This window comes from Mytilus galloprovincialis, chromosome 1 (assembly GCF_965363235.1).
Source record: "Mytilus galloprovincialis chromosome 1, xbMytGall1.hap1.1, whole genome shotgun sequence".
Classification (NCBI taxonomy): Eukaryota; Metazoa; Mollusca; class Bivalvia; order Mytilida; family Mytilidae; genus Mytilus; species Mytilus galloprovincialis.
This window is the reverse complement of record NC_134838.1, coordinates 56241627-56268310: the sequence shown is the minus strand read 5'-3', so window position 1 is coordinate 56268310 and position 26684 is coordinate 56241627. Positions and strand designations below refer to the sequence as shown.

Sequence of the window (26684 nt, the reverse complement as noted above, 5' to 3'; positions counted from 1 at the left end):
TATTATCGGTATTAAACTTGATTATCGACACATGAAAGTTTGTCAGCATTGTCAATCTGTTTAACGTTAAAGTACCAATAGTTCGGTCACTACTCAATTAAGTTTGTCGATAACGTAGCTAATTTTGACGGTAAAGAAACATCAATTCGATCACTTCTCTGTTACGGGCTGTATTTAAGTTTGAAGATAAAAGCAAGCAACATTCCTTCATTTCTCTTCGCCTTGACGAATCTTCAAGGTAAAATCGTTCATCGAGAGGGGTTCCTTAGAAGCTGCTTTAAAGATGCTTGGGGAGTCGGATAAGGCCATGACAGAGCGTAACAAGGTCATAAGAATCGCTGACAAGTATGACTGGTATGTCATCGTGGAGTATATGGACGACAATTCAGAAGAATGGGTTAAGCAGAATTTAGAACAAAGGTGAAACGTAGAGACCAAGCGCATGTTAAGGAGAAGACCAGTCTGTGCAGCAGAAGTAACGAGTTCGTCAATGAAAAAGGTAATGCTGATCTTTTTCGTAAGCCTGGCACAACATATTCAGAAGAATCACTCATGGTCAATGGTGTTAAAAGTTACAACACTCTCAAGATGAAAAAACAAATAAATAGCTGCGCCATGAGCAAATGATACATGTACGCCCGTCGCTTTTTCAAAGAATAAAGTTCCATAACTCCTCAATGTCCTTCAAAAACATTTTCAAAGGGTAGGTTAAATATCCTAATATATATAAACTAGTCACCAAAGTTCACGAAAACTGCTTCAAGGTTTTGAGCTAATTGTTATCCTTAAACTGGAGATTCCCCATTCATTTCTCCCTAATCATCTCTCATTACAAGCCCTATAATTTACGACTTCTTTGTTTTTTATAGCCTGTCCTTAAGTTGTGTGATCTGGAACTAGATGCTACCTTTAAATTGATGTCTGTTATAAAGTATCCCAGCCCTGGGGCCGGTAACAAGAAACATTCTTATGCCTTACGAACGTCTAAAGGGCGTCTTAAGATTTAAGAATGTAACAAGACAGAACTTCAGACCTATCTTAGAATGATTGGAATCCCTTCATGTTTTGAAAAAGTGCATGATTTAAGAACGAGTCTTACGTCTACCTTAAGGCGATTTTACTAATTCCGGTAACACAAAATCATTCTTAAATTTTGGTCAGTTATTTAGTGTTCTTAAAACAAACTTAGCAAATGAGGCCCCTCATGGGGGGTCCTAGTAATCACATAATCACCATTTTTTTTGCCAATATAATCACATAATCATTAAATATTTGCTTATCTTTAGTAATCAAATAATCATAAACTAAAAATACAGTCCTAGGTAATCAAATAATCATGAAATATTTGGCTTAATAATCAAATAATCATTAAAAAAACGGCCAAGTAATCACATAATCAGAAACCCCATGAGGGCCCTCGCAAATTAGGGGTGTACCAAGAACAATTCGCAATAGCTTCACTTGATATTTTTTTGTAAGAGTGGTCCCGACTACTCTTAGCTGTACATTCACTTGTTAATAATAGAATAAAGTGCTTAAAAAAGGTAATACTCGAACCTTAGAACTTTTTTATTCTAATTATTAATTCATCTGAATAGGAAATTGTATATCAGTGTTTGCTTGGCCATGTGTGTGGAGGATGGTCGTTTCTCTTTATTGTGTAAATCATTACAATTTTGGCTTGTTGAGAGAAGTGATAAATAAAAAGCAAGGAAAAATTTGTGACCTTTTTCAATTTTAAACCAAGAGTTCCAAATGATGAAGTTTAAATCATCACTTCTGAAATTTTACGGAAGCCATCATGAGTTGGTTGACCAATATGGAATATCCGTTATCAGATGATATCGGATATGTTCGTTATGTCGTAACTACAGTCCCATTCCTTTTTCACGAATGTGAACTAACGAAATAGACTATTTACCGGCTACGTAATATAATAAGCAACACGATGGGCGACACACGTGGAGCCGGATCTGCTTACCCTTCTCATCTGAAATCATCCCCAGTTTTTAGTGGGTTTCGTGTTGCTGTTATATACCTATTTTTGACTTTTTTGTCTATTGTGTCTGTTTTGTTCACGCATCATTATCAATATAATGGAATTTGATAAGAATGTCATATAAATACAAGTGAGATTTCAGCTCTTTAACCCAGGTTCAATCCATCATTTTCTTACACTTTGAAAATGCCTGTAACAAGTCATGAATAAGACAAGTGTCGTCCATTCGTTTGATGTGTTTTATCATTTGAATTTGCCATTTGGTTAGGGACGTACTTTCTGTTTTGAATTTTCCTCGGAGTTCAGTATTTTTGTGATTTTATTTTTGTAAGAAGGCTTTCAAAATGTGAAACTTGAAAAAATATTGTTTAAAGTGAAAAAATATAGGGAGATGTGGTATGAGTGCCAATGAGACAACTCTCCATCCAAATAACAATTTATAAAATTAAAGTAAACCATTCTAGTAGTGATTTGACCGAAATGAAAGTAGGATAGAAAAATAAGCCTACGTCATTTATACAAGATTCAAATACTACCATTGGCCTGGTGAATAATAGGGCACTCAAAAGTAAAAAGCACTGATTGATTGTCCTGAGACAAGCATATTTTTATGAAAATAATAATGGTCTGCAAGCAGTTAAATTAATTTCATGTTTGAAGCGGTGCATTTTAAAAAAAAATCATAAAAGGGCCGGAAGAATAATGGTGGTCTGAGGCCAGAATTGTTTTCCTTAGGTTAAATGGGTAGTTGATTGTTATGCGCATTTTATCGTTCATTAAACGTTTTTATGATTCATTTATGGTAATTATAATTTCTTTGCGAGGAACCAAAAACGTAGACGCCGGAAAATTATTAAGAACTCGTAACTTGAAAATTATTACGATGCAACTTAAGGGGGAAATAAGCCCGATCTACGAACAACCTGAGGGAGCTTTGATTTACACTCTTTGAATAATCTTAGAATTATCTTATCTTCCCCTTAATTCAATACTTACGACCTTTCTTAATAAAATGTCTTGTTACCGGCCGGTCCCTGGTTAATATTAACAATAATTTTTTGAATGTATAAAATACATCAAAACACATCAGAACTACTCATGTTTATTGAGTTCAATAAAAAGTGCTGTAACTAATGTTAACATATTGTAACATAGCTACTAATTACAAATGTACATGCTAGAGAGATTATAAAGTCGTCTGCATAGTTTCATGGTTCAAATCGTTCAAGGATGTTAATCTGAAGAATGAGGAGCAAAGCTCTAAGAGAAGATATGACTTTGGAACAATTATTATCGCCAGCAAGAACCCTAGAATTATCTGAAAAACAAGCTAACAAAATCGGGAACAAGAAGAGAAACTCGAGACCATGCACAAGAAGAGAAATTTTTCGGAGAAATCAACCAAGATATTTACAAAAAGATAAGCGTCCTGAACAACGTGTGAATCGAAATAACAAAATTGGAAACAGGGAATTTTACATTCCTTCGTAACTATACGGAGCAACAAAACACGCAACAACGGAAGTTTCACCAGCAAAACGTGTATGTGGTAGGAATATCTACACCAAATTACAAACTATTACACCAAACTATCAAGACAAAGAAATTCGAGAAACTGATGAGAGGACAAAGGATGAAATGAAGGACTATGCAGATACAAGAAGAAATGCTGAGCTGTCAAATTTGCAAATTGGTGACACCGTAATGGTCAAGTAAGGCAAACAATATAGACTTTCAACTTCGTACAACTCTAATCCATACAAAAAAGTTGAATGGAATTGTACGATAATAACAGCTAAAAGAGATGATGGACATACGATTACTAGAAATTCTTCGCAGTTAAGATAACACCGACAATTGTAAACAATGGGAAAGAATAAAATGAACAATCAGCACAACTAAGGACGTCAGGAAGAATAAATAAAACAACGACGTACCTAAATATCATGTGAAGTAAGGGAGCTACCATTTGATTTTTAGGGGGGGGGGGGCTAGGATAAAAAAATTTGTCCTGCATTGTTTTTTAGTTGTAATCTCTGTCCTGCCTTTTTATTTTTCACTCTTTTCGGTCCTGCCTTTTTTTTCTTAGTTTATCCTGACTTTTTTTTACATAAATTGTCATCCTGCCTTTTTTTCCAAGTTGCTCATCCTGCCATTTTTTTTGCCAAGTTGCTCATCCTGCCTTTTTTTTAACTCAAAACTCCTGTCCTGCCTTTTTCAAATTTCATCCTAGCCCCCACCCCCATAAAAATCATATGGTAGCTCCCTAATGTTAAGTAAAGTTATGTGTAGCTAGTAAACAGGGATAATAATTCTGATCTCACATTTAACTAGGTTTAGTATTTATGATCAAGTGAACAAGTTTTTAATTTTTTGTACATTTTATGATGTCTTTAGTACTATTTAGACTAAGAATACCAAGGAATTTTACATTTTAATTTAGTTGTGATTCATTCATTCATCAATATTTTTACAGTTCTTTTCTCCATTTGATATGTATTGAATGCTTTGGAAGGTCTGGTTCCGGATTTGACATACCTATGGTAATATCCAGCTATGCTCTTTTCAAACTTAAAGTATTCACTTATATCAAATATGGCAGACTGAACAATATTCAAACCAGTCCCTCCAGATAGCTTCATCGAGACATTGGATGCTTCAGCTATATTTGTTGAAGGTGCAGAGACAGATTGAAATGCTTCCATAACATGATTACGTCTGTTATCCTACCAATTGAGCCATTTAGTCAAATGCGTTTTTCCTGAGTATAAAATAAATTCTTCCATCTCTGAAAATGGTCTACTCATGTGTTGTATTTGTTAACAGTTTCTGGATAAACGAAATTGAATATTCTCATTTAAAACGTTGAACCATGTCATGTATATCTTGTTGATCCATGTATGCACCACTTGCATGACGTATTGCACACTGTTTTAGGTTAAATTGGCATGTGACAACTCTGTGTTGTAATATTTGTCATCATACTTTTTTTTCAAGATGACTGCATTTCACCACCTTCATTTAACATAAAACCTGCTTTAGGTTTAAAAATGGTCTGCCCTAATGTACAACTTGCAACATGAAAAATAGCAGTACCCAAAATCATTTTCTTCTGCTTCGCTGGTAGCCTCATCAAAGTATAACTCCATTGTCTGACGCCATTTTTTTCTATCTTTCTGTAACTGGAAAAGTATAGGAGCCTGCTTCAAATACGCTTCAATCTATGTTGTGTTGATGTCTTTGCCAAACAATAGTCTAAACCATTCACGATTTGTCCACATCTGACACTCATAAAATGACTGATAATCAACTGAATCCTTTCTAATACTTTAATAATACACAAAGACATGATTATAAAAACTGCTAGAAATCCCCAAGTTACAATTATTGAATCAGTTAAAATGTGTTCGATCTGGTAGGCGGTACTAAGATTGGATGCACATGTAAAGATAATCTAGTCTAAGTAAATACAAATGATTGATATCATTACAAACCATAACTTGGGTTCTGTTGGTGAGAAATGCCTTCATCCTTTTGTTTGTTTTAGTCTGGATGGAGTATTAGCAGATCTGATGGTTTTCCGTTTTACAGATTTTTTTGTGATGTCATCGATACATCCAAGAAGTTGTGTTTTATTAGCATGATATTTTACTAAATAATTAATTCGCGCTACAGATTTTAGAATGTTTTATTTTTTTCTAACATAGAGAAACAACGAACAGCCACACACAACGACAACCCCACCCTTGCTTCAGTTTGTTAATGACCGTATTTGTTCTATAAGAAATAATTCATAAAAGTGGTTTTCCGAAGAGGGACATGTTCGCACGGTTAATAAAAATTAGATCAGCAAATCATTATTGTTAGAAGAACAGCTAGCACTTGAATGTTCCAGAGATCTAAATTTCCGGCGCGTGAATTTCTCTTTTAATATAAAGTAAAAGGTAGGTAAATTGATAATTACGAAATAGACCATGTATATATATATATATATATATATAGATAATTGCTCCAAGATTTTCTTGAGAGATGTTTTCAAAAATAGAAATCAAATCTATTCCAATGTATTTCTGATTTTCAGAATCAAATTTTAATCTATTTATTTTCTTTAAACATTTAATGATTATATATATATACGATAGACATGGGTTTTATCATTTGTTATATTATAGCAAGATACCTTTATTACGCGATATCTTTATCATTTCAATTTTGGAAAGAACATGGTTAAAAATAGTATATATACATCTAGCTATTCATTTGTTTCGGTTATTAGGCTTTCAAAAAAATGCTCTTAACGTACCTGACGAAGGTAAATTCAGAAAAGACCTTTAGGACGCATGCAATCGTTGATTTCATTTTTGTCAGACATTTAATAACAAACCAATTCGTCAATCTAACTTACCAAAGTTTAACTAGTTTAACCCTACCACACATTCGAGAGCATTTTCTTAGTCTTAAATAGCTTGAGCATCATTAATGGATGTCTTCTATATACTAATGACTTTGTCTTTTAAGGTTTTAATAACTTATGTAATACTAGTATGCTCTTTGATTGGAAAATTTATTCGCACAAGATAAGTCGAGTAAGTCCTTGACAAATTGTATTTATAATTAATTTTCTATTGTTGAAAGTCGAAGTTTGACCACTGGATGATTTCTGCTTTTAGTTGATCTGAACAGATGTTGACTTATAAACTCCATACTTCCTTTCATTCATTCTCAATTTATTATATATGTGTAGCAACTGCTTTTTTGTTTAAAAAAAAACCAACAAAATTCCATTATAACGAAATTATGTGAGCACATGAACATAAAATTTCATCAGGACCTTTTTAATGCGTACTCAAATATTTCCAACGTTACATTGTATCATACAATAGTATATGTTTTTTTTTCTTTGACGCCTTACAGTCGCTGTAATACTGCAGTCCCACTAGGCCATGATCGCACCACGATCTGTAAAAAATTTAAAATTTTGACGATCGCATTAAGGTCGAAGTACGGTCGTGACTATGTCTTCATGATCGTAATGAGCGTGTCCAACTTTTAAGAAGTTCAAAACAGTCGTGGTGCGGTCGGGGCGACATCAGATCGTAGTAGAGCGCAGTTAGATCGTGGTCAGATCGCAAAGGTCGCTGTACAATTGTAGTGACAGCGTCGCGAAAGCGACTAGTTGAACGCTAGTCGACTACGATCTCACAGCGACTTTACTACAACCTCATTATGACCATCACATTCTTACCGCGTCTAAAACGAGCTTCCACTACGACTATACCACGTTTATACCACGCTTATACCTGGCTGTTCAAGACTATGACTTATGGTTTTTGCACGCCCATGCCGTCCTAATCACGCTGTTCTTACGACCTGACAACGCTCATACTACAATCATCATGCTCAATGTCATTGTTATATAAAATTTATAAAAGCTCTCCAGCTTTTCTTTGTCTGTATGTCATTTTGACCTCTTGTCCTTCATCTCCAACAGCTCAATCATTTTTGACACATCTATGTCATTCCTACTATCGTTCACTAAAACATCGTCATTTGATCATCATGGAACAGCAATAAGTTGGGATTCAGGTTGAATTGATCGGTCCGACATTTCTACTGGATCATGATTCGTTACTATCAGATCTCCCTCTACCTCTACCTTTACTCTTACGTATATTTTGGTAGCATGGCTGCGTTGTGTCCAAGAAACTCTACGTATCAACGAGAAGTAGAAGGAATGATAACTGTAGTATTTTTAAATAAAAATGGCGTTATTGCTTGGAGGTAACACGGTAACGTTGTGCACCATGTTCCTACAACACGACGTTGTAACAATTTTGTGCACGATGTTCCTAGACGTTACACTAAAAAAATGCGGCGACAAAGAGGGTTTTTGACTTCGATTACTTTTTGCAAGTTTTATTAGTTTTTTTATATGTTGTTGGTTAATTCTGGTTCTGTTCCTTTTGTGATATCATTTTATCATAAATTACCTCAAGTTGTGGAAATCAATTTAATGTTTACCCTTTAAGTTATTTCACCTATAAATGCAGTAATGTCGCAAGTAATGTAGGAAGGAAAAATGAGACAGAGGTACATGTATACAGTTTCATGTATATCATCTGTCATTGTAAAATTTCTATATCTTAATTCAACCCCAATACCATAATATCTGACACTCTTCACGTAAATCGAAACATATTTACTCTTGGTTAATTTGATAATATTATTGTATTTTCCCTGGCACGTAATTTGTCGAAATACACCCTTTTCAATAACTTGAACCTTGGCTCGAGAATTATTTCCCAAGTCATCTAAAGTTGCTTGCTTAAATTGTTTAACTTCTGATATACATTTTAAAATATAGAAGTCTACTCCTGAATTGTCCGTAAAAACGGCTAATATAATCCCGGGTTTTATTAATTGAATGAAATGATTTTCGTCGCTGTTTGGAATTAGTCTTTCAATTACCTCAATTTCATGCACAAGTTTATATTGACAAAAAGTTCCGGCTACGCTAGTACAGGAATTACTTTCATCACGAAAGTTATAACATGAACAGCAGGACAAATTGCGAAGTAAAACATTCCGTGGACTTTTATTAAGTCTTTAATATTGGTGAATGAACCTTACTGAAGTAACGACTTTAAATGATCTATTTCGTAGTACTTCCGCAACATAAATTAAAATTCGCTATTTTAAATTTAGAGGACTGTCTTGGTGTTTCCAATTTGTCTTTGCAAAAGTTGAACGAAGTTCATGTAATGAGAATTTTGTTTCCATTTCACCATTCTTTTAAATAAATCGTTAAAAGCTATAAAACGATTAATTAAAATTGCAAAATTTAACCTGTGTCGAATCTGTCTCGGCCGGAGTCTATAGCAACATGCACTATTTATTTTTTTCGGCAGCCATAAACATCTTTTTTCCAGATTTCACCACACGATTTGTATTTATTATCATGAACATTTAATTGAAACTTTTGCACATGTAACGTTTGGAATTAGCGTTTTTCGGATTTTTTTACGTTTGGACAAAATGGCTCCGTTTTGTAATGTGTTAAAGCATTTTATTCCTTTAAGACCCAAATATGTTGTTTATAAGAAAAGAATCTTGACATTTTTTACTCTTCGTGTATCTAACTTTTGTTTTCATCAATTATAAATAACTTGTTGGAATATCAGTTAAAAAATACGCGTAAACTGTTTTGAAAAATGAAATATCAATTTGGACAAAATGGCTACCGCTTGAAAAACGACTGTGTAGAGAAGATTTTATAAAATCTGCAATATTTGAACTTACATATTTGTACTTTTGGTAAATGTTATTATTGCCGTACTCTTTTTATTCATTTTACGCTATATATACTTATAAAATTCACTTTCAGTCGTTAAGTTACCGAAAAACGTCGTTGGACATTTTTCTTATTCCAGCTTAATATACAGCCACCGAGTCAAATGAATTTTGGCAAAATAACGGCTTTAACGACACAAAGAACCGACACATGTCGTTGTTCCTGTCAAGTTTCCAGAAGATCAGAAAATAAGAAATAGAATCACTATACATAAGAGTTACAACAGTTTTTCATAAATGTAACGTTGGACATCCGGTTTTTTTTACATACTAGTAGCTTTAACGTTACGCACGCTGTTCCTACAACCCCTAGGATTTGTAACACAATCTTCGAAATTTCCTCCGCAAAACAAAATAAAAATGTTAGCAAACACGAACCACTATTAAAACAAATTCAATATATGTTTTAAATTATGTTTTAATAGCTCTTGATCATATACTAAGTAATATCTAGTATATTTTAGGATTCAAATAACAAAGCTATGTGAAAAAAACGGATGTCCAACGTTACATTTATGAAAAAATGTTTTGACTCTTATGTATAGTGGTCATATTTCTTATTCTCTGATCTTCTGGAAACTTGGCAGGAACAACGGCATGTGTCGGTTCTTTGTGGCGTTAAAGCCGTTATTTTGCCAAATTTCATTTGACTCGGTGGCCGCATATTAAGCTAGAATAAGAAAAATGTCCAACGACGTTTTTCGGTAACTTAACGACTGAAAGTGAATTTTATAAGTAGATATAGCGGAAAACGAATAAAAAGAGTAAGACAATAATAACATCTACCAAAAGTACAAATATTTGCCTCATTGTTCGTGAGTTCAAATATTGCAGATTTTATAAAATCTTCTCTACACAGTCGTTTTTCAAGCGGTAGCCATTTTGTCCAAGTTGATATTTCATTTTTCAAAGCAGTTAACGCGTATTTTTTAACTGATATTTCAATAAGTTATTCATAATTGATCTAAACAAAAGTTAGATACACGAAGAGTACAAAATGCCAACATTCTTTTCTTTTTAACTACATATTTGGGTCTTAAAGGAATAATTTTTTTCAACACATTACAAAACGGTAGCCATTTTGTCCAAACGTCTAAAAACGTCTAAAAATCCGAAAAACGCTAATTCTCGATGTTACATGTCCTAAAGTTTCAATCAAATGTTCATGATAATTACAGCTTTTACATTAATGCTAGCAAGACAAATCTTTGTTTGGCTTGCTTGCTTTGTTTGTATCAATGTTTGCTCAAGCATGGTAATTAAGATAGGCGGGGCTTCAGCTTGTTTACACCATACTTAAATTTTATTGGACGTTATGTTGGAGGTTAAGGACACTAAATTTTAAAACATCACATGACACATATTCTCACATGTTTCCTTACCTGTAAATATACAATACAGACAGGATTCTACTTCGTCGAAATTATCTTCCTATTACGCCAGATCATTTTCACAATCGTAGAAACGGAAGACAATTTTTTTTCAGAGATCCAACTTAAATACAATACAATACAATACAATATTTCTATTAAAGACTATCGTCAACCACTTTTAGTAAAATAGCTATTCGAACACACCTACTCTGATTTTGTGATCCATTGGATAGGTATTTCACTTGACCCCTATATTTCATCTTTAAGTACTTTTAGTATTTTTTTTTATGTTATAAAGTCAACCTGTAGCTTTGCTATATAAAATGATAGAGTCTGAAGCGAGATGATGTATCAAATACTCTTGTTTTGTACATTTTCAAGACAAAATATTCATCTCAAACACACCCTAACATAAAAAAGGTGCACTCGATTTTCTCTTTTCGATACAATTGTTTCCCATTTTTTGGAGTATTTTCTCGAGTTGCATAATCGAAGGACAGACATGGAAATAACTGACTGAACTAATAGATTGATATGTTATAAAAACAATATTAGGTCAATTAATGTTGAAAGCCAGTTTCTCAGCCTCATACAAGAAAAAAGTTTATATTTTTCTTTCATTGACAAATTATTGTATTTTTACAGGTGAGAAAACATGTGAGAATATTTGTCATGTGATGTTTTAAAATTAAGAGTCCTTAACCTCAGACATAACGTCCAATAAAATCTAAGTATGATGTATACAAGCTGAAGCCCCGCCTATCTTAATTACCATGCTTGAGCAAAAACTGATACAAACAAAGCAAGCAAGCCAAACAAAGATTTGTCTTGCTAGCATTAATGTAAAAGCTGTAAAACAAATCGTTTGGTGAAATTTGGAAAAAGATGTTGATGGCTGCCAAAAAAAAAGAATAGTGCATGTTGCTACATGTATAGACTCCGGCCGGAACATAGATTCGACACAGGTTAAATTTTGCAATTTTTTTTTATCGTTTATAGCTTTTATCGATTTATTTAAAAACATCGTGAAAAGGGAAATTAAATCTTCTTACATGAATTTCGTTCAACTTTTGCAAAGAAAAATTGGAAACACCAAGACAATCCTCTAAATGTAAAATGCGAATTTTAATTTATGTTGCGGAAGGACTACGAAATAGATCATTTAAAGTCGTCAGTGCAGTAAGGTGCATTCGCCAATTATATTAAAAGACTTAATACAAGTCCACGGAATGTTTTACTTTGCAATTTGTCCTGCTATTCATGGTATAACTGAAAGTACCGTATTTCATGTATAACATGTACTAGCGAAGTCGGAATTTCTTCGTCAATATTAACTTGTGCATGAAATTGAGGTAATTGAAAGACCAATCCAAAACAGCGACGAAAACCGTTTCATTGAATTAATAAATCCCGGGATTATATTAGCCGTTTTTACGGACAACTTCAGGAGTAGATTACTATATTTTAAAATAAATATCAGAAGTTAAACAATTTAAGCAAGCAACTTTAGAAGACATAGAAAATAATTCTCAAGCCAAGATTCAAGAAATTGGAGGGGTGTATTTCGACAAATTATGTGACAAGGAAAATACAATTATAATCAAGGTTAAAAATGTTTCGATTTACTTGCTGAGTGTCAGATATATTTGTATTGGGGTTGAATTAAGATATAGAAATTTTACATTAACAGATGATATGCACCATGAAAGTTAAACATCCTATGATAACAGTTTTGCACATTATTTATGGAAACCGTATACATGTACTTCCGTCCAATTTTTTCTTCCTACATTACTTGCGACAGCAAGCATTGCCTTTTTAGGTGAAATAACTTAAAAGGTAAACATTATTAAATCGATTTCCACAACTTGAGGTAATTTATGATAAAACGATATCACAAAAAGAACAGAACCAGAATCAACCAACAACATATAAAAAAACTGAATAAAACTTGCAAAAATTAATCAAAGTCAAAAACCCTCTTTGACGTCGCATTTTTAATGTAACGGCGTGTTGTAGGAACATCGTGCACAACGTTTTTGTTATTTTACTCCTCAAATATATACTAGATATTACTAGGTATATGATCAAAAGCTATAAAAACATAATTTAAAACATATATTGATTTTGCTTTAATAGTGGTTCGTGTTTGCTTTTGTTTTGTGGAGGAAATTTCGAAGATTCTGTTTTAAATCCTAGGGTTGTAGGAACCGAGCGTGCGTAACGTTGGTACGTACGTGGTATGATTGTCGTTTGGTCTTAGAAAGAGCGTGCTTTAATCGCAGTAGAATCGTGGTAAGATCTTGTTGCAATCCGATAAATCGTGGTATGGTCGTAGTGAGGACGTGATGAACGTAGAATGATCCGAGATAATCGTAGTGAAGTCTCAGAATAAGCGTGGTGAGAACGTGGAATAATCGTAGCGGGTTCGTTGTACAAGCGCGGGATCGTTGTAGAAGCGCAACGAGGACGTAGTAGCAACGTAAATGAATAAAAAATTTACATTCCCATGCCGCTCATACTGCGTGAGCGTGGTGCGATCGTGGTCTAGTATGACTGGGGCTTAGCAAAACAAATATAATACATTTATTAACCTGGAAAGACATCATTCTTATTTGGACTAGTAATAGTGCATCAATAGCAATTTTATTTCCTACAATGTAAAGGCATCGATGATATACTTACAAATCTGGGTTTGCTATGATTTGTTCAAATATATCTTGAGGTAGTGCTAGCTCTAGCTCGCCAAGTATTACAGATCTTCTTCTTCGTCCAACAGAAGCTAGCGCTGCTCTACACAAGGCATTGTTAGATTCGTATTTAATAACTATCATCACTGCAAGAAGATTATTGATCTCCAGTGGAGTTCCACTACCGAATGCTATGTTATTGCTGGTAGTAAAGGTTACAGGATTACTTGGATTCGACCTAAATGGAAAGGAAATTAAATCTAAAATAAATTACAAACGAACAAAATATCAATTTAGCTTGTTTATAGATTTTCAATTAGTTTATTTTCAATATCATGGTGGTGTCAATCGAGCGTCACTGATGAATCTTTTGTAGACGAAACGCGCGTCCGGCGTAAATATAAAATTGTGATACTGGTATCTATTATATATATATATATGATGAGTATATTAAAGACAAGAAAATATTGATATGGAAATGCTACAAAAGCAATATATGAATTGCTATAAAAATGTAAAACAAATCAATTTATCTATTGAATGTCAATAATATATATGTTTGACAAAACTGAAAACTATTTTACCGATACTTTTGTATAGATGTGAAATTTTGGGTTTTGAAAACTTGGAGTTACTCGAAAAAGTACATTTGCGATTTTGCAAACTTATACTAAATTTGAAACAATCTACTCCAAAGTTTATGATTTACGGAGAGTTGGGAAGATACCCCATTTAATTTAACGTAAGAGTTCGTATGAAAAATTATGGTGTCGTCTTTTACATAGAGAAGAATGTAAAGTCTTCTCACTTTTATATAAGCTGTTATTTATTTAATCTAATAATTATGGTTTGGAGAGTAAATGGTTACGTTTTATAAAAAAAAACCCACATTAGACAATTGTGGAATGTTAAACATTTGGAATCAACAGGGTACTTTTTCTGCTTTGTGGATTTCTAAATATGTAGAACAAAAATTAAAGGACCAATTTATACAGGAATGGTATGAAAATATGAATTCTACATCTTAAGGTATATGTTATAGAATATTTAAAACAGAATTTAAGTTTGAACAGTTTATATCTATTTTACCACTGAATTGTAATGTTATGTTTTGTTTTATGTGTGGTAGCCACCGTCTACCAGTCGAGGCAGGGAGATGGCACAATCTGTCTAGAAATCATAGATTGTGTCGTATATGTGGCGCGGCTGAAATCGACGACGAGTATTTAAATCTTTTGTTTATGAAACAAAAATATTTACCAGAATTTTGTTGGAAAAATCCAAACACAGTTTTAGAAAAATTATGTCGATAACTTAATGTTAATGTGAAAGTCTCTCTTCCTTGTTAATGTACATGTATTATCAGTATTTCACACATGCACTGTATATTATATTTTTATTTTATTTTATGAACACATATAATGACTTTTTGAATATATGTTTTGTTTTTATAAACGCATAACATTTCTTGTGAAAATTGCAACGTTTGACACACTTTAACTGTCGATATCGCCCGTAATAATTTCAATCAAAATCCTTGACCCATTCTTAAAATCAATAATCACAACAGATAACTGGTTGGCCATACAGAAAATAGGATGGTAACCATCAAAAACTTACGAATAACTGCTACTCGTCTGGCAACACTGTTGGACATTTGATGCATTATAATTACAGTATGTATTGACAATGTCTGCAACCAGTTGTTTAAATGGAGTTTCCACACTATTCAGCTGTAATACAATATAAAATATTGATATAAAAGAAATAGCAACATGATTTCGCTATAGTATAACCATATTCCTGCAACATTTATACATGTAACATGTTTACAAAAAAAAAGACAATACGTGAACCTTAGAACAATTTTATGCTAAATTTGAATTATTAATTCAATTGAATTAGAAATCATATCAGTCAGTGTTTACATGGCCATGTGTTTGGAGAATAACATTTCTTTCTATTGAAAATCGTGTCAATTTGGGCATGTTGAGGGTGGTGTTAAATAGAAAGTGAGACGGAGAAAAAATAGATCCCTAAAGGTATAAAAATAATAATGATTCAAACATAAACACACATGTACCAGTTTCTAAAATTTCATAAATTAATTTAGAAATTATTAATAAGGCATTGCGAACTTCACGGCCGTCACTTGGCTACCCAAGAGATTGGTCGGTTAATCTATATTGCGTATGCGGCTATACGGGCGGTTTGTCTGTTAATCGGGTCGGTTATACGTCTGTTCAGAGTAAAACGCACAATTTAAATGTTAAATTCTGTTAAGTATACAGCCATGATTTTTGGCTTATTATAAGAACCAAATAAAAAAGAAAAGTAATAAGTCTGGCAAAATTATATCTATCCTAGAACATTTTCCATCTGTAAAAACATTTCATAGTCTATCCAATTGTCAGTAAAACTAACAGGCGTCGCGATATTATGTGGTATTTGTGCTTATAAATACGCATTGCAAATTTTTGGATAAAAGGCGAAAAAAAAAACATTAATAGATGTCATTCAAAGGACACAAAATGGTTGTAAAACAATATATTGACATCAGGAAATATTTCATAATTGTAATATAACGTGAGTAATACCACATTTTGTGAATATTAGGGAATATATAGTCTATTAATGGGTTGGACAATTTTAATTGTGTCAGTTAAGAGTTATTTAGCCTTGACGATGTTTTTGCCATCTTTATTTTTTTTCCCATTGAACAAATAAGAATGAGATGTACTTGGGCGAAATCAAAAACACGAAGCACCGAACAACCTTGTATATAACACGAGTTTCATTTAAAAAAAATACAACAGAAAAATCAAAGTACTGAAGTACTGAACATCGGATGACCACAAGTTCCTGTGGATGGTCAAAAGCACTTGTCTCAGAAAAAAAAATCACATATATCTTTACTTGAAACTGAGATTAATGTATAGAGATACATTTTTCTCAGCAATCGTGGGTGGATGATGAATAAATGACAGGAAATGCAACTTCGCCGTAATAACTGTTATAGTGTAGTGATACAAATCAGTATACACTGGTCTGTTGTTATATATCATATTAAAATAACAGTTACATGTAAATATGATTTCCATCCACTTGTATATATCATTCTATTCTACTATTCTAATAATAGTGCAACGCAAGTGCAAGGTGGACACTTTAATTTTCTGTAAACATTCGATTTTTCTAAAAGATTGGATACGAGTATACATTCCCCATTTCCATTCTCAATTTTATTCATATTTTCCCGCAAAATCAATTACAGAGGTACTGGTCCTTGCCGGTATTGTTGCAAAACGTTATTTGAGATATTCTTTCGCATGCTTTAACACAAGTTTTCGGTACGTGTGCATTGATCTTATCAATGATTTTTTTTACTGATATATATATACATATCTAACTACAAAACATTTTCATATTATCAATTTATGTTGTAAACAAATATATTTTTATCAGTTTTCCTTGAAGAGATGTATTTATGTGGTAGAGTGTTTAGCATTAATATATGTTTTTTTAGAATAATTAATATTAATTAGTAGTTTTATTATATGTTTATTAAGAGTTCATCAATTCTTCTATTCTCTTATATCTTCTTAGTACAGTTCTACTCTATTGTTCTGGTTCATTAGTCAGTCAGTGACAACACTTAAATCGTATTGGTTGTATTCTTACAGAAAAGAGCTAGTTTATCGTATTTTATACAGTCGGAAACCAGGTTGAAATAGAACAAAAGAATCGAAGCTCTTTATTAGAGAAGGCGATAAATGTTTACTGCATTGTTTACTATAGTGACAAATTTTTTAAAAGTTAATAGAAACAAACAAAACTGCAATTTTCTTCTCAATAACGAGGTGTTTTATTTCAAAAACACCATTTGCATAAGTTTTCAATTTATCTAGTGCATAGTTAAGCAGAACAATTAGATATCAAGTCGACGACATGGGTATCTTTCAAGTTGGATGACGAAAATGCATAACCTCCGATTTTTTTGAAAAAAATACCACGGACGGAAAACATGTCAATCTATTAGTTCAGTAATTTTCGTGTCTGCCCTTCCATTATGTGTCTGAAAAAAAAAATTCCAAAAAATAGGTACCAATTGTATCGAAAGAGAAAATCGAGTGCACCTATTTATGTTAGGGCGTGTTTGAGTTGAGTATTTTGTCTTGATATCGTACAAAGTAAGAATATTTCATACATCGTCTCGCTTCAGATTCTATCATTTTTATATAATAAAGCTACAGTTTGACTTTATAACACAAAAAATAACAGTACTAAAAGATGAAATATATGGGTCAAGTGAAATACCTATCTAATGAGTCACAAAAACAGAGAAGGTGTGTTCGAATAGCTATTTTTCTACTGAAAGTACTTGACGACAGTCTTACAAGTTGGATGATGAAAATGCATATCTTCGAAAAATTCTATTTTTTTGTGTGTGATAATTAGGGTTTATAGTCTTCAACCACTAAAAAAATCTAGTCTTCCCTTCCACGAAATATTTAATTAGAATTTTTTTAAATGTTTATGATTTTTCGAAAATTCCACCTGACAACCGATCAGACAATAGTTTTAAGTTGAATCAATGCAGACAAGATCATTAACTGATGCTCATTAGCTAGTTGATACATTTGTCTTTTAAAATATAACTGACATATAAGGATCGTATTGGTGCAATGTGGATAAATTTATCGGTTTCCAAGAGCAAAATTTGTAGCGCGTCATCGCTACAATGGCTTCCATTTCTACGATTGTGAAAATGAACTGGCGTAATGGGGAGATAATTTTGACGAAGTAGGATCCTGACTGTATAGGAAGTACACCACTAATTTATGGTCCCATTGCTTTCTATGTTAAATTCCTCCGTTTCTAGCAGGCACACCTCTTTTGTTTGAAGTTCAAATAAAGTGGAAATCACTGCATTTCAAAGCAACACTTTATGATGTCTTGTACTAGAAAAATCAACATACCTTTAATGGCATATAAGAAAGAACTGGTTCCTGGAACTTCGGATGTACCAAAACAGGTACTTCGACTTCAGACAAAATGTACCCTCTTTTGAAAATTTGGTGCAGTTTTTTTAAATATTAAAATTAAAAGTCCAAAAGTGTTCTACAATGATCACCAGTGCTTCAGATTTCATTTGATACTAAAAATACCTAAATATTCTACATATTTTGAAAGGTACACTCATGCTTAGGAACTATTTTGTGTTAAATATGTACTACTTTCTGGTATGTGCTTTCAGGCCGGGCCTGAATTAGTGGTGTTACATCTATACATGTACTTTCCGTTTTATGATTTAGAGTTATATCCCTTTGTACACTGTACTGTCTATGTATTCACGTTTTGTTATTTGTGTACTTTCAGGGTTAATTTATTTATGTCGTATGAATAAAACATCTGAAAGTTGACGAATCATTTTATTCTGTCCAAGAATCCTATTACATTTATATCAAACGATAAGGAGTATCATATTTATAGATCGATTACAAACCCAAAACTAATTTACATAATGGAAATCTAGGCGATAGCAATACATCGAAATGACCTCAAGGTCATCGAGATGTAAAAAAATTATAGTTAAGGCCACACCAATTTAATTTCTTGTTCTACGGATTTTTGGACTTCAAAATTTGGGGCGAGCGAGCGATTTGAAAATTTTAATAAAAAAATATTTAATTTGCAAATTTTTGAGGCGAAGCTTGAAAAGTAAAGGCGAGCGATTATAATTTTTTTTTGTAAACATAAAATAATAGGTTTTGACAATATTAAAACTTGATTTATCACTTGTACTTTAACATTTCTTTAATTTCTGAAGTATTTTCCCCCTGTTCACCAAGAAATAATTAAATCTGGTCTATGTATGTGTGACTAACAATGAGACAATTCTCCATCCAAATCATAATCAGTTTGGGGGCAACCCCTTAATGTTATAAATATCCCTTTTATATGTTTTATGAGGGATCAATATAAGTTATAATATATTTGTTTGTACAAAAGGGCTCATATTTTCTCATAGAACTATATATCTATCTGGTATTAAATGGCCAAACATGTCCAAGAATTTAGTAATATTCCTGGTCTTTAACCATGTTAACACATTTACTTTAACAGTTTAATATTATTCAAAAAAAGTGGACCTCTCTTTTAGAATTTTTTTTTAAAAATATGATGTAACTCTCCTCTTTTTGAGTGTTTTGAAATTTTAAGTGTTCAAAGGTTTTGTATAGAAGAACTATACAAATCCTTGGTATTTCTATTTTCTTTTCTACATCAGTAAAATGACCCCTTGTCTGAGGGAGGGGTGTTCTCAACCTGATAATAACAAACACAGGTCAAAGTACGGCCTTTTACATAGGGCTTTGATACAGACCAAACAGCAAGCTATAAAGGACCCCAAAATTATTAGCATACACAATTCGAACAGGAAAACCAACGATCTAATTTATATATCCAAAAGGAAAATACAAATGAACAACATCAACAAACGATAACTGCTGAACGACATGCTCCTGAATCAATCAGGACAGGTGCATAAACATGCAGCGGCTATGGATAGTTTTGTTTCGCCAGCATACAATATAATTGCAGTTGAAGGCAAATCCTTCAGAAGTTCTTTGTACTTTATTCTAACAACGAACATTTTTTGATAGGGAATAAAAGTAAGGGGGAAAGAAACTAATTTTTTGTTCTTCACGGAAATACCCGCTGTTATAACTTTTTATCGGAGCACTCCAGGTTTCATGCTGAAACAAATATTCTCACAGATATTTATACAGTGTGGTGGGGTGGTTTTAGGTAGCAATACACAGTTAGAAGTTTAGTTTCGCATTATGGCCCCTGTGAATTTTTTAAATATGAAAGTTTTTGTACAATAAAATTGATTTTTAGATAATTGAAGAATAATATAGCCTTCTTAGTGGGTTTATATGAACATTAAGATTGTTTTTAACATGTTTTATAGGCCATTTATATGATTGACAGTCCGTATTTTCCTATCCGTACCGTTCATAGGTCCATACATTATTGTAGTGTTTATCAACAAAGATTTTGCGCTCGATCTTTTCAATTCAATTTTATGGAAAAACGAGCAGATAAGCATATGATTTTTTGGGGACCACTTGATAGATATAAACCTATGGATTCAGGAAAGGTATTACTGTAATTGATTGAAATTTTCCTTTAGACCAAATTTTGGAGACTTTTGTGACATGTTCACCCCCCTTTTTTGCTATATTTTGTATCTAAGAAATGCAGATTGTTGCCATGGTTACACCCAAGAGGGATTATATTTCACCCTTATGACCATTAGAAATCAAATCTATGGAAGATTCTCTTTCTATAAGTATATACATGCATAACACACACATAAAGCCTTCTTTGTTAGACAGGAGGGGAAAGAGGGTGTTTAAAAATTATGAGTGTCAATTTTAAGTTTTTTTCTTACAATTCCGGATGCGGAAAGCGGGAATATAAAAAAAAAATAAAAAAAATCTGTTTTGAAAAAAGTAGGTGCGGGCGGGTCCGTCGAACAAGGGATCAAATTGGTGTGGCCTAATGTAATGTTTTATTATATATTCTGAGTATTTACCTAGATACTTATATAATAATTGTAAATGGATATGTCACTGGAGCTGGGACAGTGAAGTACAATTGTACTAGGCAATCTGAAGAATAAAGAACATAAATTTGTTGTAAAAAACATATTCTTTACAACAAACATAAAGACGCAACTAAATAGAGGATTCTAACGTATCTAAAATATCTGAATGATTTTGGATATGGGTGCCAATTTATCACAGCATGGTTCAATTGTATGTACCTGATCTTTTGTTAAACCTTCAAGGTAAATAGTTACACCATAAGTCTGTTCATCAAGTGTTGCTGAAAGATATAAATATGGAAAATTGAATAAATGTTTAGGACATGGGTTGCTTAAATTTGTAATGATATGGAAAACTAAATTATGTCTAATCTAAATACAAAAATTGCTACCGCGTGGAGATGGTATCCGGTCGTTCCGTCCCCAAACCGTCGATCCGGCCCCATAATAAAATATGAATAAACAATATTGACATTGGAGGATTTTGTGACAAATTTTAACAGTATAAATGGAATTAGCAAAAAGTGTCAAAAATTGCTACCCCGTGGAGATGGTATCCGGTCGTTCCGTCCCCAAACCGATCCGGTCCCAAGTCGATCCGGCCCAAAGTCGATCCGTCCCAAGTCGATCCGGCCCACGTCGATCCGGCCCCATTATAAAATATGAATAAACTATATTGACATTGGCGGATTTTGTGACAAATTTTAACAGTATAAGTGGAATTTGCAAAAAGTGTCGATGATGGATGACAACAGGTAAGTGAAGTATTGGAGTAACAGTTAAAGTCATAAGAAACCTCAAATTAAAAAAATATTGCATATGTTTTTTTATAACTCATTGGATAGTTTTCATTATAAAACTTATGTACGTATACTTTTTTTTGAAGAAAATTCTTTAATATATTCATATTTAGAAGTTTACTTTATTCTAATTCCAGGAAGCAATTCCCCCGACATATTTTCCGTAACTATGCAAAGTGACCTCAGTGTGACCCATCCCGTAAAAATCCGGTGATCGCAATACGCATGGATGTTTTTTTTTCCTTAAAATAAACTATTATCTGATTGTACATGTTAAACACGTACTCAATTTCCATGCTTTTTTGTTGATTGTTGACAAACAGGTGACAATCGTTAAAGTTCGGCTTCAAAACACGAACTTTAATTACCTGCCATATTTTCACAATAACATTAACCGATTGAAAAAAAAAATTGACGATTATACGAAATTTATGCGAAAAAAATGAATTCGTGTCCAGAAGCTAGACTAAGTTTATGATGTTTGTATGCATTGGTTCAAGAATTGGAAGACCATTTTTTTTCACCGGTCACTCGTTTCTTATGACTTAAAAGAATTATTTTACAGCCGATTTCAATGAGTATGTAGTTAAGGGAAATATCTTTGGTTAGCTTGCTTAGATCGTGTATATTCCATATCAGGTTAGTAGGTGAGGCTTATTTTAATACAAGGTTAGTTTTATAAAAACAATACACTGTTGAGGGAAAATTTTAAAGGTTTCAACAGACTACGAATTCATAAAACACATTTAAAGCTAACAAGTTGTTACTATTAGAGCATTTGCATTAATCAAGTATTTGCTGGCGTATCCGTATCGACGTATCGTATAACATGTATATGAGGAAAGGATAAATTAAGTCAAGTTGGTCCCGATGAAAATATTATATAATGCATTTTATTTTAATTGAGATCGGGGTAAAATCATTATTGTAAACAAATCTGTTCGATACGTATACGTCGATCCGTGCACGTATCCATAAACGTGAATAATGCAAATGCTCTATTAGAGATCGGTCATTTACAAACGTATCAACCGTATCGTATACGTTGACGTATCCGCATCTGCAGATATATCAACAAATATTATGTGATCCCGAGCTTATTAATAAGACCGTACTTCATTAAAAAAAAACTAATTGGAATCTCTTCGAAACAATCAAATATACACTTTCAATATTTGTGTTTTGTAAAAAAAAACATAAGGGGTTCTATCAACTACTTTTACATGCCCTTAAAAAGTAGCCAATGTAGGGCAGGTACACAAATATCATACACTTTTAATAATTTAGTTGAAAAATATTTCAAGATCTTATATGAATAAACACAAAAAAAATCAAATTTACTACTTATATACATGTAAGGAACTTTGAATATTGTTCATTTGCGATTTTATCATAAAAGGTAATAGAAAGTACTGAGTATCACTCTATTTGTCAATCAACAATTAACAATTTCAATTTTGTCAATGCTACGTGAGCACAAGTTCATACACAAACAAACGATTTTACCGTATTTACTTCTATCATGCCTGTAAACTGTTCCAACTATCCGGAATATCTTTAAAAGTAGGGTTACATATTCCACAAAAACTCGATATTTCCTTGTTGTTTTGTAAATTTCTGCATTAGAAATTAATCAGTCGCCATTTGCTTTATTGAAGTACAGAAAATTAAAGCTCGGGATCATATATTGTTTTTTGGTATATCTGCAGATGCGGATACGTCAACGTATATTATACGGTTGATACGTCTTTAAATGACCGACCTCTAGTTGCATTTGTTTTTGTATAGAACAATGGAAGTAGGTTCTTGGTACTAACGGTATTGACGCCTTGATCACTTTGATAATCCATAAGTTTGTTTGTGTGTGTGTGTTACAATTCAATGTTATGTTTCTGTTGTGTCGTAGTTCTCCTCTTACATTTGATGTTTTCCCCTCAGTTTTAGTTTGTAACCCGGATTTGTTTTTTTCTGAATCGAGTTATGAATTTCGAACAGCGGTATACTACTGCTGCCTTTATCTAAAAACCTGGTAAGATAAATTCGTTACATAGTGTGCTAGTAAACAAATACGATATATATGGGGGTCAGCAAATTCCATATGGGGATTCGATCTTTTCTCTCTTCGTTATCACCCCATATGGAAATTTACTGATCTCATATATATCGTATTAGGTCATCACCACACTAGTGTTACGAATTTACAATTTAAGAATAATATAATATTTCTAGTTATTTTTTCCCCCGATTTCTCTATGAATTTTTTAACTTGATCTCTTTTACATTGAAAACGGCTTCAAAAGCATCCTTTGACCCTTGGTTGCTTTATGATGCTTTATCCGTACAGTTGTTGATAGGTTGCTCTATTCGAGGTCCGCGTTCGGAGTATCAATAGTGGGTAGCTAAATTCAGTTCAAGTTGTCCGCGTTCGAAGAAGAAATAGTTTATTCATTTTAAGTTGTACCGACCGTGCATAGCCAGTCAATGTCGTTAAAAACTTCTATTTGTTGTATGAGTTGTTATTTGTACCGAAGGCAGAAGACAGTAAACATCGGAAAGGTTGGAATGGAAGTAGTTAACAACAGGCAGAAGGTTTAGTTTAAGAGAAGTGAAGTGTTTGCAACCTGCTGACTGTATGGCTGAGACAGTTGGTTGGGTACAGATTGTCCATACAGGGCTGGTGCTAAGGTTTTGCTTCTCAGTAGTGAATGTTTGCTGACATACCATGCCTTAGTGCTATCTTGTTGTTCCGACAGTTATAGGCATAGTTTTTGAATAAACTTTCTTACGAAGGTTTACACCCGTTCAAATAGTTATCAGACATTCGTTTTTAATAGGTTTCATACATTTAGGTTTCAGCACAGTTTGATACATCAGCCAAGTCCCAAACATTTGGTTAAAAACAAGTATCAGACTGAAAGAGTGTTGTCAAACTGTTTCAATTTATCAGGAGCCTCTGACCTTTGTTAGTCTTGTATAATTTTTAAGTTTTGTTTCTTGTGTATAATTTGGAGTTTTGTATGACGTCCATTATCCCTGAACTAGTATATATATTTGTTTAGGGACCAGCTGAAGGACGCCTCCGGGTGCGGGAATTTATCGCTACATTGAAAACCTATATTAGTGACCTTCTGCTGTTGTCTGTTCTATGGTCGGGTTGTTGTCTTTTTGACACATTCCAAATTTCCATTCTCAATTTTATTCAAATTCCAGGAAACTGGTACGAACCCGAGGATAAAAATATCAAAAAGTCCCCGCCCGGTTACACGTTACACTATGTAACTAATAATCCATTGGTACACGTACATCTCGAAAAAATTCATAATTTTAAAATAACTTTAAGCGATGAATTATGGTTGACCACCCGATATTCTTTTCGGCGTACCCGTCATCAGCTGATTGTGTGATTGTACATGCAAAAAATTGCAATACATGCGAGTTGTACTTTCAAAGCAAAAACAATATACAACATTAAAAATCGATTGTTCATAAACGAGGGTCTGGATGGGGGGGGGGGTGTTATTCTGTTTCTGTTATTCTGTAAACATTTATTTTTCACCCCTTTTTTCTCTAATCTTTAAAAAAATAACCCCTTTTTTCTCTAATCTTCAAAAAATTACTCCTTTTTTCTCTAATCTTCTTCATTATTAATTTTTATTTACAATGGAGAGCTAGCAGAAAGAGCAAATTTACCTGTGCGACATGTGAGTAATCTATAAGGTTTTCAAAGCTTTTAATTACACTAATTTGTTGTTTAGCTAAATACTTTTGACATCAGAAATTATTTTTCATGAAAAATTAGTTAAACCGCCGATACATCACTTTCAATTCATCATGCTTTGCATTGTCAAAAGCCAATTTTGTCCGGTATGGAACCAGTCTACGATTGACAAAGGGAAGTAATTTGTTTAAAAAGTGTGTAATAACAGAATCAAATCGGTAATTTGCAAATGGACTACTGAAAGGTCTTTCCTTGTTTTCCTTTATTGATAGCGGTCTTAGTTCAAAAAGATATGGTTGGTAAGGATTTTTAAGTTCATAAGAAGTGTTTGCTAAGGACAAAAATCATTCCTATGGATAAAAATATTAAAAGATATGTAATAAAAGTTTTATTGCATATCTTTTAATATTTTTAAACGTATATCTTTTCCATTTCGTTTAAACATTGATGTAAAATTCAACAATCTGCATATACAGTATTAAAAATGTCACATGTACTATTTATAGTTATATTATATGCAACGAGTAACCGGTGAAAAATAATGTCATTCCAATTCTTGAACCAATGCATACAAACATCATAAACTTAGTCTTCTGTGCACGATTTATCATTTTTTTTCGCATACATTTTGAATAATCGTCAACTTTTTTTTTTCAATCGGTGAGTGTAGTTGTGAATATATGGCAGGTGTTCGTGTTTTGAAGCCGAAGTTTAACGATTGTCACCAAAATACATCAACAAAAAAGCATGGACATTGAGCACGTGTTTAACATGTACAAACAGATAATAGTTTATGTTGAGGACATCCATGCAAGTAAACTTCTTCTAAATATGAACAAATTAAAGAATTTTCTTCAAAAAAAAGTATAATTTTATGTACATAAGTTTTAAAATGAAAACTATCCATTGCGTTATAAAAAAAAACCCATATGCTTTATTTTTTTTTATTTGAGGTTTCTTATGACTTTAAGGATTTATACATGTATGTCGTTGCTAGGGACAACAATGTCATTTCCAGTATTAAAAATTTCATATTTATATTATTCATAGCCTTCTTAGTTCAAAAATATATGGTTGCACATGTGTTTTATGTCGTTGCTAGGGACCTTGACCTCTGACCTTGTCATTACGTTGTAGAT

At 32.8% G+C, this 26684-nt stretch overlaps 1 protein-coding gene across 2 annotated transcripts in view; it reads right to left on the bottom strand.

The window, feature by feature from the left end:
- Positions 1–26684, bottom strand: part of LOC143079288 (uncharacterized) — a 130637-nt gene that overhangs the window by 14773 nt on the left and 89180 nt on the right. For both annotated transcript variants that reach the window (XM_076254538.1, XM_076254546.1), the window contains exons 5-7: positions 21247–21308; positions 15033–15145; positions 13408–13650 (exon numbers count right to left, since the gene is read on the bottom strand). In XM_076254538.1, coding sequence (XP_076110653.1) covers positions 13408–13650; positions 15033–15145; positions 21247–21308 — 418 coding nt within the window. The remainder of the gene's footprint in view (positions 1–13407; positions 13651–15032; positions 15146–21246; positions 21309–26684) is intronic.